The sequence below is a fragment of the Coregonus lavaretus genome (assembly GCF_964263955.1).
Source record: "Coregonus lavaretus genome assembly, chromosome: 2".
NCBI lineage: Eukaryota > Metazoa > Chordata > Actinopteri > Salmoniformes > Salmonidae > Coregonus > Coregonus lavaretus.
The window spans coordinates 13,796,090-13,809,014 of NC_139989.1; the positions used below are offsets into that span (position 1 = coordinate 13,796,090).

At 47.2% G+C, this 12,925-nt stretch overlaps 1 protein-coding gene across 1 annotated transcript in view; it reads right to left on the bottom strand.

The window, feature by feature from the left end:
• gpr158a (G protein-coupled receptor 158a) overlaps window positions 1-12,925 on the bottom strand; it is a gene marked incomplete at both ends in the record, with an annotated part of 113,632 nt that overhangs the window by 63,502 nt on the left and 37,205 nt on the right. Inside the window, one exon of the mRNA XM_084182881.1 lies at window positions 8,736-8,838. Coding sequence (XP_084039007.1) covers window positions 8,736-8,838 — 103 coding nt within the window. The remainder of the gene's footprint in view (window positions 1-8,735; window positions 8,839-12,925) is intronic.

Sequence of the window (12,925 nt, forward strand, 5' to 3'; positions counted from 1 at the left end):
TACCACCGGCCTGAGGAGAGACACATGAAACGAGGGGTTAATACGGTAATCAGGGGGGAGTAACAACCTGTATGTCACCTCGTTTATTCTCCTCAGGACTTTAAACGGCCCCAAAAACCGCGGGCTCAGCTTCCGGCAGGGCAGGCGGAGGGGCAGATTCCAGGTCGAGAGCCAGACCCAATCCCCCGGTACGAACACCGGGGCCTCCCTGCGGTGACGGTCAGCGTTGGCCTTCTGCGCGCCGAAACCAGTCATCCACCGCGGGAGCCTCGGTCTGGCTCTGGTGCCACGGTGCCAGGACCGGTTGGTACCCCAAAACACATTGGAAGGGTGTTAGGTTAGTGGAGGAGTGGCGGAGAGAATTCTGAGCATATTCTGCCCATGGCAGGAACACCGACCACTCCCCCGGCCGGTCCTGACAGTAGGTCCGCAGGAACCTACCCACATCTTGATTCACCCTTTCCACCTGCCCATTGCTCTCGGGTGAAAACCAGAGGTCAGGCTGACCGAGACCCCCAGACGTTCCATGAACGCCTTCCAGACTCTAGACGTGAACTGGGGACCTCGGTCGGACACTATATCCTCTGGTACCCCGTAGTGCCGGAAGACGTGAGTAAACAGAGCCTCAGCAGTTTGTAGGGCCGTGGGGAGACCGGGCAGAGGAAGGAGGCGGCAGGACTTTGAAAAGCGGTCCACAACGACCAGGATTGTGGTGTTACCTTGGGAGGGGGGAAGATCAGTGAGAAAATCAATACTCAGGTGAGACCATGGTCGTTGTGGAACTGGTAAAGGTTGTAGCTTACCCGCTGGAAGGCGCCTAGGTGCCTTACTCTGGGCGCACACTGAGCATGAGGAAACATACACCCTCACGTCCTTAGCCACGGTAGGCCATCAGTACTTCTCGGTCAGGCAGCGCATTGTACGACCGATACCTGGATGACCAGAGGAGGGTGACGTGTGTGTGCCCAGTAGATCAGACGATCACGGATAAGCGCAGGCACGTACTGCAGCCCAGCTGGACACTGCAGTGGAGATGGATCTGTGCGTAATGCCTGCGCTATATCTGCGTCCATACTACTGGTGCCACAATGCATGAGGCCGGGAGTATGGGGGTGTTGTCTCTGGGCCTTCACGTTCTTCGTACCCGGAATGTATGAGACTGTGAAATCAAGCTTGGGTGGCGTGCCCGAGCGTTGGGATAAGACAGCTCCTATCCCTACCTCGGACACATCTACCTCCACTACGAACGGTAGTGATGGATCGGGGTGAGCCAGTACCGGGGCTGAGGTGAACAGACCCCGCAATCTACTGAATGCCAAATCAGCCTCAGCAGACCAGCGGAGCCGGGACGGCACACCCTTCAACAAGGAGGTAATGGGAGCTGCGACCTTGCCAAAACCCAGAATAAACCTTCGATAGTAGTTGGCAAAGCCAAGAAAACGCTTTACCGTGGTTGGAGTCGGCCAATTACGCACGGCTGCAATGCGGTCTCCCTCCATCTCCACACCTGTGGTGGTAATGCGATATCCGAGGAAGGAGATTGACTGCTGGAAAAACTCACACTTCTCTGCCTTGGCATAAAGATAATTTTCCAGCAGTCGGACCAGTACTTTGTGAACCAGGGACACATGCTCGGCGTGCGTAACGGAATACACCAGGATGTCATCGATGTAGACCACCACACCACGACCAAGCATGTCCCGAAACACCTCGTTCACAAAGGACTGGAAAACAGATGGAGCATTCATCAAACCGTAGGGCATCACCAGGTATTCATAATGCCCCGAGATTTACATTTACATTTACATTTATGTAATTTAGCAGACGCTCTTATCCAGAGCGACTTACAAATTGGTGCATTCACCTTATAGCCAGTGGGATAACCACTTTACAATATGCTTATTTTGTCTTTCTTTGGGGTGGGGTAAGGGGGGGGGGTAGAAGGATTACTTTATACTATCCCAGGTATTCCTTAAAGAGGTGGGGTTTCAAGTGTCTCCGGAAGGTGGTGAGTGACTCCGCTGTCCTGGCGTCGTGAGGGAGCTTGTTCCACCATTGGGGTGCCAGAGCAGCGAACAGTTTTGACTGGGCTGAGCGGGAACTGTGCTTCCGCAGAGGTAGGGGGGCCAGCAGACCAGAGGTGGATGAACGCAATGCCCTCGTTTGGGTGTAGGGACTGATCAGAGCCTGAAGGTACAGAGGTGTCGTTCCCCTCACAGCTCCGTAGGCAAGCACCATGGTCTTGTAGCAGATGCGAGCTTCAACTGGAAGCCAGTGGAGTGTGCGGAGGAGCGGGGTGACGTGAGAGAACTTGGGAAGGTTGAACACCTGACGGGCTGCGGCGTTCTGGATGAGTTGTAGGGGTTTAATGGCACAGGCAGGGAGCCCAGCCAACAGCGAGTTGCAGTAATCCAGACGGGAGATGACAAGTGCCTGGATTAGGACCTGTGCCGCTTCCTGTGTAAGGCAGGGTCGTACTCTCCGAAGGTTGTAGAGCATGAACCTACAGGATCGGGTCACCGCCTTGATGTTATCGGAGAAGGACAGGGTGTTGTCCAGGGTCACGCCAAGGCTCTTTGCACTCTGGGAGGAGGACACAACAGAGTTGTCAACTGTGATGGCGAGATCATGGAACGGGCAGTCCTTCCCTGGGAGGAAGAGCAGCTCCGTCTTGCAGAGGTTCAGCTTGAGGTGGTGATCCGTCATCCACACTGATATGTCTGCCAGACATGCAGAGATGCGATTCGCCACCTGGTTATCAGAAGGGGGAAAGGAGAAGATTAGGTGTGTGTCGTCTGCGTAGCAATGATAGGAGAGGCCATGTGAGGATATGACAGAGCCAAGTGACTTGGTGTATAGCGAGAATAGGAGAGGGCCTAGAACTGAGCCCTGGGGGACACCAGTGGTGAGAGCACATGGTGCGGAGACAGATTCTCGCCACGCCACTTGGTAGGAGCGACCGGTCAGGTAGGACGCAATCCAAGAGTGAGCCGCGCCAGAGATGCCCAACTCGGAGAGGGTGGAGAGGAGGATCTGATGGTTCACAGTATCAAAGGCAGCAGACAGGTCTAGAAGGACAAGAGCAGAGGAGAGAGAGTTAGCTTTAACAGTGCGGAGAGCCTCCGTGACACAGAGAAGAGCAGTCTCAGTTGAATGACCAGTCTTGAAACCTGACTGGTTTGGATCAAGAAGGTCATTCTGAGAGATTGTGCTGAATGCTATTTTCCACTCATCCCCTTCCCATATACGCACCAGGTTGTAGGCACTCCTGAGGTCTAATTTGGTGAAAAAACGGGCCCCATGCATTGACTCAATCACTGAAGGAATGAGGGGAAGAGGATAACTAAATCGTACCGTCACATTATTCAGTGGTCGATAATCAATGCACGGGCGTAAACCGCCATCTTTCTTCTTCACAAAGAAGAAATTCGAGGAGGTTGGTGAAGTGGAGGGACGTATATACCCCTGGCGCAGGGACTCGGTGACGTATATTTCCATAGCCTCCGTTTCAGCCTGCGACAGGGGATACACATGACTCTTGGGAGGTACAGCGTCTACCCGAAGGTTTATCGCACAATCCCCCTCCCGATGAGGTGGTAATTTAGTCGCTTGCGTCTTGGAAAACGCGAGCGGCAGATCATGGTATTCGGAGGCAATGCGCACGGTGAGGGTACCGTCTGGACTTTCCACCGTGGTCGCACCAACGGAAACACCTAGACATCTACCCGGACACTCACGCGACCACCCCGTCAGAACCCTCTGCGGCCATGACAAATTGGGGTTGTGAAGGGCTAACCACGGGATACCCAAGACTACAGGGTAAGCAGGAGACTCAATAATCATAAAGGTGATATGCTCAACATGTGTCTCCTGCGTAATCATGGTGACTGGTACAGTAACTTCCTTAACCAACCCGGACCCTAATGGTCGACTATCTAGTGCTCTGATGGGGAGTGGAATGGTTAGGGGAACCAATTAAATGCCTTGACGGTGTGCAAATGCCCTGTCCATAAAATTCCCAGCTGCGCCTGAATTGACTAGTGCCTTACACTGGGAACCTACCAAGTGATCTGGAAAGGAGATAGATAAAGTACAATGCGCCGCAAAGGGCTCTGAACACGTTTGGATGTTTGTTACCTGGGGTGATGCATGAGTACCCTGCCTACCGCCTCCAGACCCAAAAGAACGTTGACTGCGACGTAAGGTGGATTGTCCCTTCGTGCCACCAGAATGGCACTATCGCTGTCCTCCTGCGCTTTCTCTACTGGCGGCTCCCCCCAGCTCCATCTGCTCGGGGTCAGAGTCTCCGGAGGGGGAACGGGCAGACCCCTACCAGGACGTCCTCTGGCTGCTAGCAGATTGTCCAGCCGGATGGCCATGTCCACCAGTTGGGAGAACGATAGCATGGCATCCCGGCAGGCTAGCTCACATCGGACGTCCTCCCTTAGGTGGCACCGGAAATGGTCTATCAGGGCCCGCTCGTTCCACCCGGACCCCGCTGCCAGCATCTGGAACTCCAGCGCGTAGTCCTGAGCGGTCCTCGTCCCCTGCAGTAGATGAACCAGTCGTTCGCCCGCCTCTCGACCCTCAGGCGGGTGATCAAAAACGGCCCGAAAGAGGCGAGCAAACTCCCCGTAGTTCTCCAACGTGGTACCTCCCTCGTTCCATACTGCGTTAGCCCACTCCAGGGCTCTCCCACAAAGGCAGGAAACTAGGACGGATACCTTCTCCCGTCCTGGGGCTCCGGCCTGATGCTGGAGAAATACAACTCCAGTTGGAGTAGGAATCCCTTACATCATCCCGTCAAATGCCGGTGGCCGGGATATATGGATCCCTCCAGCGGCTGGGGTGTAGGTGGCTGGATCCGGTTGACCAGCTGGTCTCGATAGATCGGATCCTCTCCTCTCCAGGCGTTCTACCACCTGAAGAACCTGATCCATCGCTTCCCCCAAGCTGGCCAACATTGAGGAATGCTCCTGGACCCTTGCCACAACTCCAGGCATGCGGTCTTCTCCTGCTGACTCCATATCAGATCAGGTGAGTGATTCTGTGACGAGGTGTGAAAGAAGGAGTCAGGCGCAGGAGGTAAAATACCGAAGTCCAGAGTTTAATCCGTTTGCATAAATTAAACGCCCCAAGTGTCAAACGAAACTGTACAAGGGAAAACATCCACCTTGGCAAATAACACAGTGAAATGTAGCTCAACCGAGCTACACGCTCTCACAACAAAACAATCACTCACAAAGACAAGGGGAACAGAGGGAACACTTATACACATACTAATTAGGGGAATGAGCACTAGGTGTGTGTGATTGACAAGACATGACAAGTGGAGTGATGAGAATGGGATCGGCAGTAGCTAGTACTCCAGTGACGACGAACGCCGAAGCCTGCCCGAACCAGGAGGGGGGGCAGCCTCTGCGGAAGTCGTGACACAATTAAATACCTTGCTGTGATTGTTTTCAATTAAAATTGTCAAAAAGAAACAAAAATAGCTTCTCAGCAAAGAGCAATTTCTCAAGAAATAATTTTGCTAGGACTGTCTGGAAGTGGTCTGAGTGGGAAGGGGAAAACTGAAAACTAGCTGTTATTGGCAGAGAGGTTTGGAACTCTCTTTCTTATTGGTCTAATAATGATGTCACCAGGCAGGCCAAAACTCCATCCCACCAAAACAGGCAGAAATTTCAGGTGGTCTTTCAAACAGCATTTGCACTAAAAGGGCATTATCATAATTTTCACAATTAGTATTATTATTATAGTATTATTAAAGTATTATTCCAACCTCATAGTGTGGAAATATATATAAAACACAGGAAAATCAAGTTTTTGACTGCACTGGGCCTTTAAGTAAACAGTATTTTTATGAAAGTAAAAAAATAATACAATGGATAGGTGCAGTGAAATGTGTTGTTTTACAGGGTCAGCCATAGCAGTACGGTGCCCCTGGAGCTAGGGTTAAGTGCCTTGCTGAAGGGCACATCAACAGATTTTTCACCTTGTTGGCTCAGGTATTCGAACCAGCGACCTTTCGGTTAATGGTCCAACGCTGTAAACGCTAGGCTACCTTCCACCCTATGATAGAGTGAAAGCCTGGAGGATGAAACCTAAGCTCTCTCTGGTGTCCGTACTGCACCTACACATCAAAGCATATGTGTGAACATGAAGAGTCAACACTGTTTCCCTGGTTCAACGATTGGCATATCATAACAGGATTCCGCAGAGAATACTCATGGCTAAAGCACAGAGAAATGTACAAGGCTCACATTATTTCTACATGGACAAATTCAGGGCATGGGAAAGGCTGGTGGGCTCAGATAATTATCTCAAGAGGGGTGTCGATGGAGAGAGCGAGAAACCCTTTAGTGATGCCGGTTTGGCTGCGATATTGGGTAAAACAGGGTTTAAACCACTTCACTATCCAAACTCCAACCGTTTCTCTCATTTACTGGGACTTTGCTCTTAACCAAAGACTATTTCAGAAATCTATGACTCTGCACATCCTTGATCTCCTGAAAATACCTACTTATCTCCCATTGGTTTGATCGTATGACTCATAGCTGTCTCTCATTTGGCTCATTGCTTCTCCTGTTGACTCAGTTTCTCACGGTCTGAAAGCGAACCTGACTTGTCCCATATAATTGGAAGCAAAAGCTATGGAAATGTAAGGAATCAAGATGGAAAGGTGAACAGTGCCGGTTTCCTCTACAAAGAGGATGGTTCCCTTTGAGATTAAGACAACTGTTGTTATTGGCCCGGTGGTGGGCAAGACTGCTGAAGAACATGTCTGTAAGGCGCTTGCCTCTGTTCGCTCTGATTAAATTATCTCCCCCCCGCCCTCTACACACGCCTATGCACATTCACACACATCCACGCACACATGCACACACACATCCACCCCTCTCTGTATGAGAGAGAGCGTAACTTCATGGTGGGAGCTCTTGCTGTGCTGTCATATGCAAAAAGGGACGAGTGTGGGTAGGGATGGAGGGATAGAGGGAGGGATGGAGGGGGGGGACTGATGCAGACACAGAGAGACATGCAGAGGTCCGGGTGTGATGAGGAGACTGAGGGAGAGAGCTGGGAGGAGGACACCGGAGTGGGAGTGGGCTTCAAGGCTGACCGACCGAATACCACAGGGGCTTTATGTCTGCAAGGGCCTATTCTAATTAAAACACTATGGAGGGAAAGAGGGAGGGTCACAAAATAAGGATTCCACTGTATATTGTTCCTTAATTATACAACGGGTGGGTCTAATCCTGAATGCTGAAACCACATTCCAGCCGGTGTCTATTCCACAAGTTACCACTGGCTAAATCTATGACGTTAAAATGCCTATTTACTCTGTTCCATCTGACTGCGCAATCCACTGTCTCATCAACCCAGGCAGGCACTTTATAAACTTGATCTCCACTATAAAAAGCATCTAGACATTATCTCACAATTCTTTTAGACTAACATTTAGTTTTCAACAGCGGAGATTTGTATAAAGCTTGCTGTCTGTCTCTCTGACATTTGCAACATTGTTTCAATATTCAAATTCGATCTCCTGTTATCCCATAGTAATGAACGTGTCGGGAGTCGGGACGAGACAGAAAGGCAGGCAGCGTTTCTCAGCCTGTCGAAATCATGAATCAGCTGGCATCATTTTTATGGATATATACAAAGAAATGTCAATTGAAAAAAGGTCAAATGAAACTAAGTGCAGCTAGTTTGCAGTCTTTCCAGCTTCAGTTTGTTGTTGGCTAGCTCCTCTGAACAACAGTGTCCTGACGAGAGAGCACATTTTCTATGCCAGGCGAAATCGCACCTCATTAGCTCATTGTAATGGATGTGTCCAAAAAATTTCATTAGAAAACAGCTTAAACAAATGCAAATGCTGCTACTTATTCTGGCTGCACTGTTTGACGTGACTGTAAGTTAGCCATAGCTGGCTAGCTAGCAAGCAAGGGATATGAACGTTGCCAGCCAGTATGGCAATGGAACATTTAGAACAAACGACTGGGTTGCGTCCATAGATACAGAACAAAAAGACTGAACGACCGAACCAATTGAACGAACGACCAGCCGGCTTGGGTAGCAACCCTAGATTTGTGTCGGGACTATATCTTGTAGAAGGATGAAATAGTATGAATAAATTCATCAAATAACGTTTTTAATGAAAATATGTAAATCATTATTTGAATATGTTGGTAACATTTACATTTACATTTTAGTCATTTAGCCTGTTATATCCTCCAAACACCGGCTTCGAGGGCATTATCACTTAAATAAAGGATTATAAAGGACCACATGGTGCCAACACCAGGCGAGGTTTAGCATAATGTCGTCATAACAATGGTAATGTTGTCGCAACAATGGTAATGTCGTCGTAGCAACGGTAATGCTAATGCTACTAACACTACTGAACATGTCGCGAGAGAGCGTTCGGAGGGTCAGAGAGCTACATCTGCTAAATTCCTCATCCTGATTAGGAGCCATCCTATGTGACTGGAGGGAACAACAGAAAGAAGAAGAACTTGAATACATTTGCATGGTTAACACATCACTGACTTGCAGCTGCTACAAATGATGATCATATTTTATATCAATCGGGTAAACATCACTTGATTGACAGTGTCCGAGTTTTTGAGGACCATGACTTGCCTTCAGTCCTCACCCTGCTCCCATCCCAAGTGATGTCACACATCGCAGAGCATGTTTGTAACACATTGACAAATATCAATAAAGTTACTTACTTTTGAAGCCATTGACCGCCACTCTGTTGGGGTGGTAGAAGCCTGTCTTGCACTGGCATTTGTATTTGTCGAGCACAAACCCATGGCCTCGGATAGGCATGCACTGTGGAAAGGAAAGATGACAATACAGTATTTGGCATCTACTGTAGGTACAGGTGTCAATATATGTTGAATACAATGGACAATATATGTATTTACTGTATATGTCTTCATCTTGAGAAGCAGTTGCTCTCAATGGTAATTCTATTTACATTTAAAAAACATATGACAAAGAATCACACTCAATTCTCTCAGCAATTAACCAATGAAAAACACTTACAACAGTGAGCACAAACCTCCAAAGCCTCGTCTTAATCAATGAACATAATGTGAAAACCAGTGAAATGCTCCATATTAAATTAGGCGAGGCTGTTTCATTTGATTGAGCTGATAGGAAACAGAGAGAGGCCTGTTAGAGAGAGCTCCAGAGGAGTGTCAAGGGGCATCCTTGGCAGACTTTTCTCTGCATTTGCCAAATTACAAGATGTAATTAATATCTAAATTAAGAACAGGCGTATTTGCAAGGATTAAAAGAGAACTATTAATTCTATGTCTCGGGGGACCTGATTCCATCTTCCATTCTGCTTCTAAAACATCTGGGTCACAATGAGACAAAACTTTCTAATGCAATGTTCTTTTCTTTTAAGAGTACAGTCTGATTTTCAAACTGAAACAAGATTTTATTTTCTCAGCCCAGATTATTAATATAATTTAAGTTGAGAATCCCAGGATAACAACAAGGACCCAGACTAAGTATTGTACTCCACCAGACACTTAACATGATGTGAAGTGTTGAAGTGTTGGTGACCTATGGTTCAAGGCCAATGGCAGAGGCACCGTCTACTATAAGAGAAGCAGCGGCTATTATGACTGGACTTCGCATTAACAGGATGCTATTTCTGGCTGTCTCTCAAGGAGCTCTGAGCCGGCCATCTGCATTTACAAATCTGAAAACAGTCAACCAGACCCTTAGACAAATCCTTTGAGACTCTCCTTCCCGACCATCTGCAATCGCATGGTAATTATCAAGTTACCGCTCAATGGATGCTCTTCTCAGACAAATAGCAACTGATGTCACCAAGCCACCTAAATCAGCACTACACAGCTTTGTTAAAGGGCAGTATTCAGCAGAATGGTGGCATATTGGGTGACCATGTGTGGGGTCCTTGATACAAGCCCCGCCCGAGGTATATGGTGTCAGAAGTGGGATGTGCATTCAAATCAAATTTGCCATATAGGGTACGATGAGATTCCCCTTACAAGGCGCCAAATCCTAACTTCAGTGACACCTAATTTGCCATGACAATCTGTGGAAAACTCCTTCCAGCAGATCTTCTTTACAATCGGATGCAAATCTGCTGCAGGGGAAGAGGGTTCCACCCCTCATCCTCAGAGTGTGCCAGAGAATCCTATAACTGGCTCAGGCTGAAATTGCATTAAATACTTTTCTGAAAACAAATGATGCTGCTGAGGTTTTTCACTGATACAGCATATTTCAAATTCCATGGAATAGGATAGTGTAGCACAGTTCCTGCTGAATCTTTGCCATCTCTTTTAGCGTTAGTCCTCTGAATTCCCCACTCAGCAGGCATCTTCTCAGACCTTCAGTAAGGTCAACTGGGACCACCATGCTTCCAAACCCTATGAATCATTAAGAATGTGTGTTGACCTACTGAACTTTGCTCACCCTGCTTCACAAAGCGGCCAGCAGTGAACAACTCCGGGACAACACGTTACTATAGTGTCATACTGCACTCTCTCTCTATTGCCTTTAGAACAGAGAACATATGTTGTGTCAGCATGTTTTATTTTCTGTGAGCTATGGGAGGACTGGCAACCCTTTTTCTGGAGTATCGCAGGCAGGTCAGATTTTTTACGTGTCATGTTCAGTGGCGTGTATTTACAGTGGGGAAAAAAGGTATTTAGTCAGCCACCAATTGTGCAAGTTCTCCCACTTAAAAAGATGAGAGAGGCCTGTAATTTTCATCATAGGTACACGTCAACTATGACAGACAAATTGAGAATTTCTTTCTCCAGAAAATCACATTGTAGGATTTTTAATGAATTTATTTGCAAATTATGGTGGAAAATAAGTATTTGGTCACCTACAATCAAGCAAGATTTCTGGCTCTCACAGACCTGTAACTTCTTCTTTAAGAGGCTCCTCTGTCCTCCACTCCTTACCTGTATTAATGGCACCTGTTTGAACTTGTTATCAGTATAAAAGACACCTGTCCACAACCTCAAACAGTCACACTCCAAACTCCACTATGGCCAAGACCAAAGAGCTGTCAAAGGACACCCGAAACAAAATTGTAGACCTGCACCAGGCTGGGAAGACTGAATCTGCAATAGGTAAGCAGCTTGGTTTGAAGAAATCAACTGTGGGAGCAATTTTTAGGAAATGGAAGACATACAAGACTACTGATAATCTCCCTCGATCTGAGGCTCCACGCAAGATCTCACCCCGTGGGGTCAAAATTATCACAAGAACGGTGAGCAAAAATCCCAGAACCACACGGGGGGACCTAGTGAATGACCTGCAGAGAGCTGGGACCAAAGTAACAAAGCCTACCATCGGTAACACACTACGCCGCCAGGGACTCAAATCCTGCAGTGCCAGACGTGTCCCCCTGCTTAAGCCAGTACATGTCCAGGCCCGTCTGAAGTTTGCTAGAGTGCATTTGGATGATCCAGAAGAGGATTGGGAGAATGTCATATGGTCAGATGAAACCAAAATAGAACTTTTTGGTAAAAACTCAACTTGTCGTGTTTGGAGGACAAAGAATGCTGAGTTGCATCCAAAGAACACCATACCTACTGTGAAGCATGGGGGTGGAAACATCATGCTTTGGGGCTGTTTTTCTGCAAAGGGACCAGGACGACTGATCCGTGTAAAGGAAAGAATGAATGGGGCCATGTATCGTGAGATTTTGAGTGAAAACCTCCTTCCATCAGCAAGGGCATTGAAGATGAAACGTGGCTGGGTCTTTCAGCATGACAATGATCCCAAACACACCGCCCGGGCAACGAAGGAGTGGCTTCGTAAGAAGCATTTCAAGGTCCTGGAGTGGCCTAGCCAGTCTCCAGATCTCAACCCCATAGAAAATCTTTGGAGGGAGTTGAAAGTCCGTGTTGCCCAGCGACAGCCCCAAAACATCACTGCTCTAGAGGAGATCTGCATGGAGGAATGGGCCAAAATACCAGCAACAGTGTGTGAAAACCTTGTGAAGACTTACAGAAAACGTTTGACCTGTGTCATTGCCAACAAAGGGTATATAACAAAGTATTGAGAAACTTTTGTTATTGACCAAATACTTATTTTCCACCATCATTTGCAAATAAATTCATAAAAAATCCTACAATGTGATTTTCTGGATTATTTTTTCTCATTTTGTCTGTCATAGTTGACGTGTACCTATGATGAAAATTACAGACCTCTCTCATCTTTTTAAGTGGGAGAACTTGCACAATTGGTGGCTGACTAAATACTTTTTTCCCCCACTGTATGGAGGCCAAGGGAAGCCAGGCTCCCCCCCAAAAAATTAAATAAAATAAAATAATGTATATTTTGTCTCTCTGTGTTTCATACTTTCCTTCAATTCGCAAGAGGCTGAATGTATCTCACAGGAGAAAGCATCAGAACGAGCGAAACAGCGCCCCTCGGTCTCTCTACGTGTAGGCCATCTATCCAGTTGTGGAAAAAGTACCCAATTGTCATACTTGAGTAAAAGTAAAGATACCTTAATAGAAAATGACTCAAGTAAAAGTGAAAGTCACCCAGTAAAATACTACATGAGTAAAAGTCTAAAAGTATTTGGTTTTAAATATACTTAAGTATCAAAAGTAAATGTAATTGCTCAAATATACTTAAGTATCAAAAGTAAAAGTAAAAGTATAAATCATTTCAAATTCTTTATATTAAGCAAACCAGACGGCACCATTTTCTTGTTATTTTAATGTACGGATAGCCAGTGGCATACTTTATAAACTAAGCATGTGTGTTTAGTGAGTCCGCCAGATCAGAGGTAGTAGGATGACCAGGGATGTTCTCTGGAAGTGTGGTGCCAGGAAAGTAACCTCTCACTCAACATCAACAAAACAAAGGAGATGATTGTGGACTTCAGGAAACAGCAGAGGGTGCACCCCCC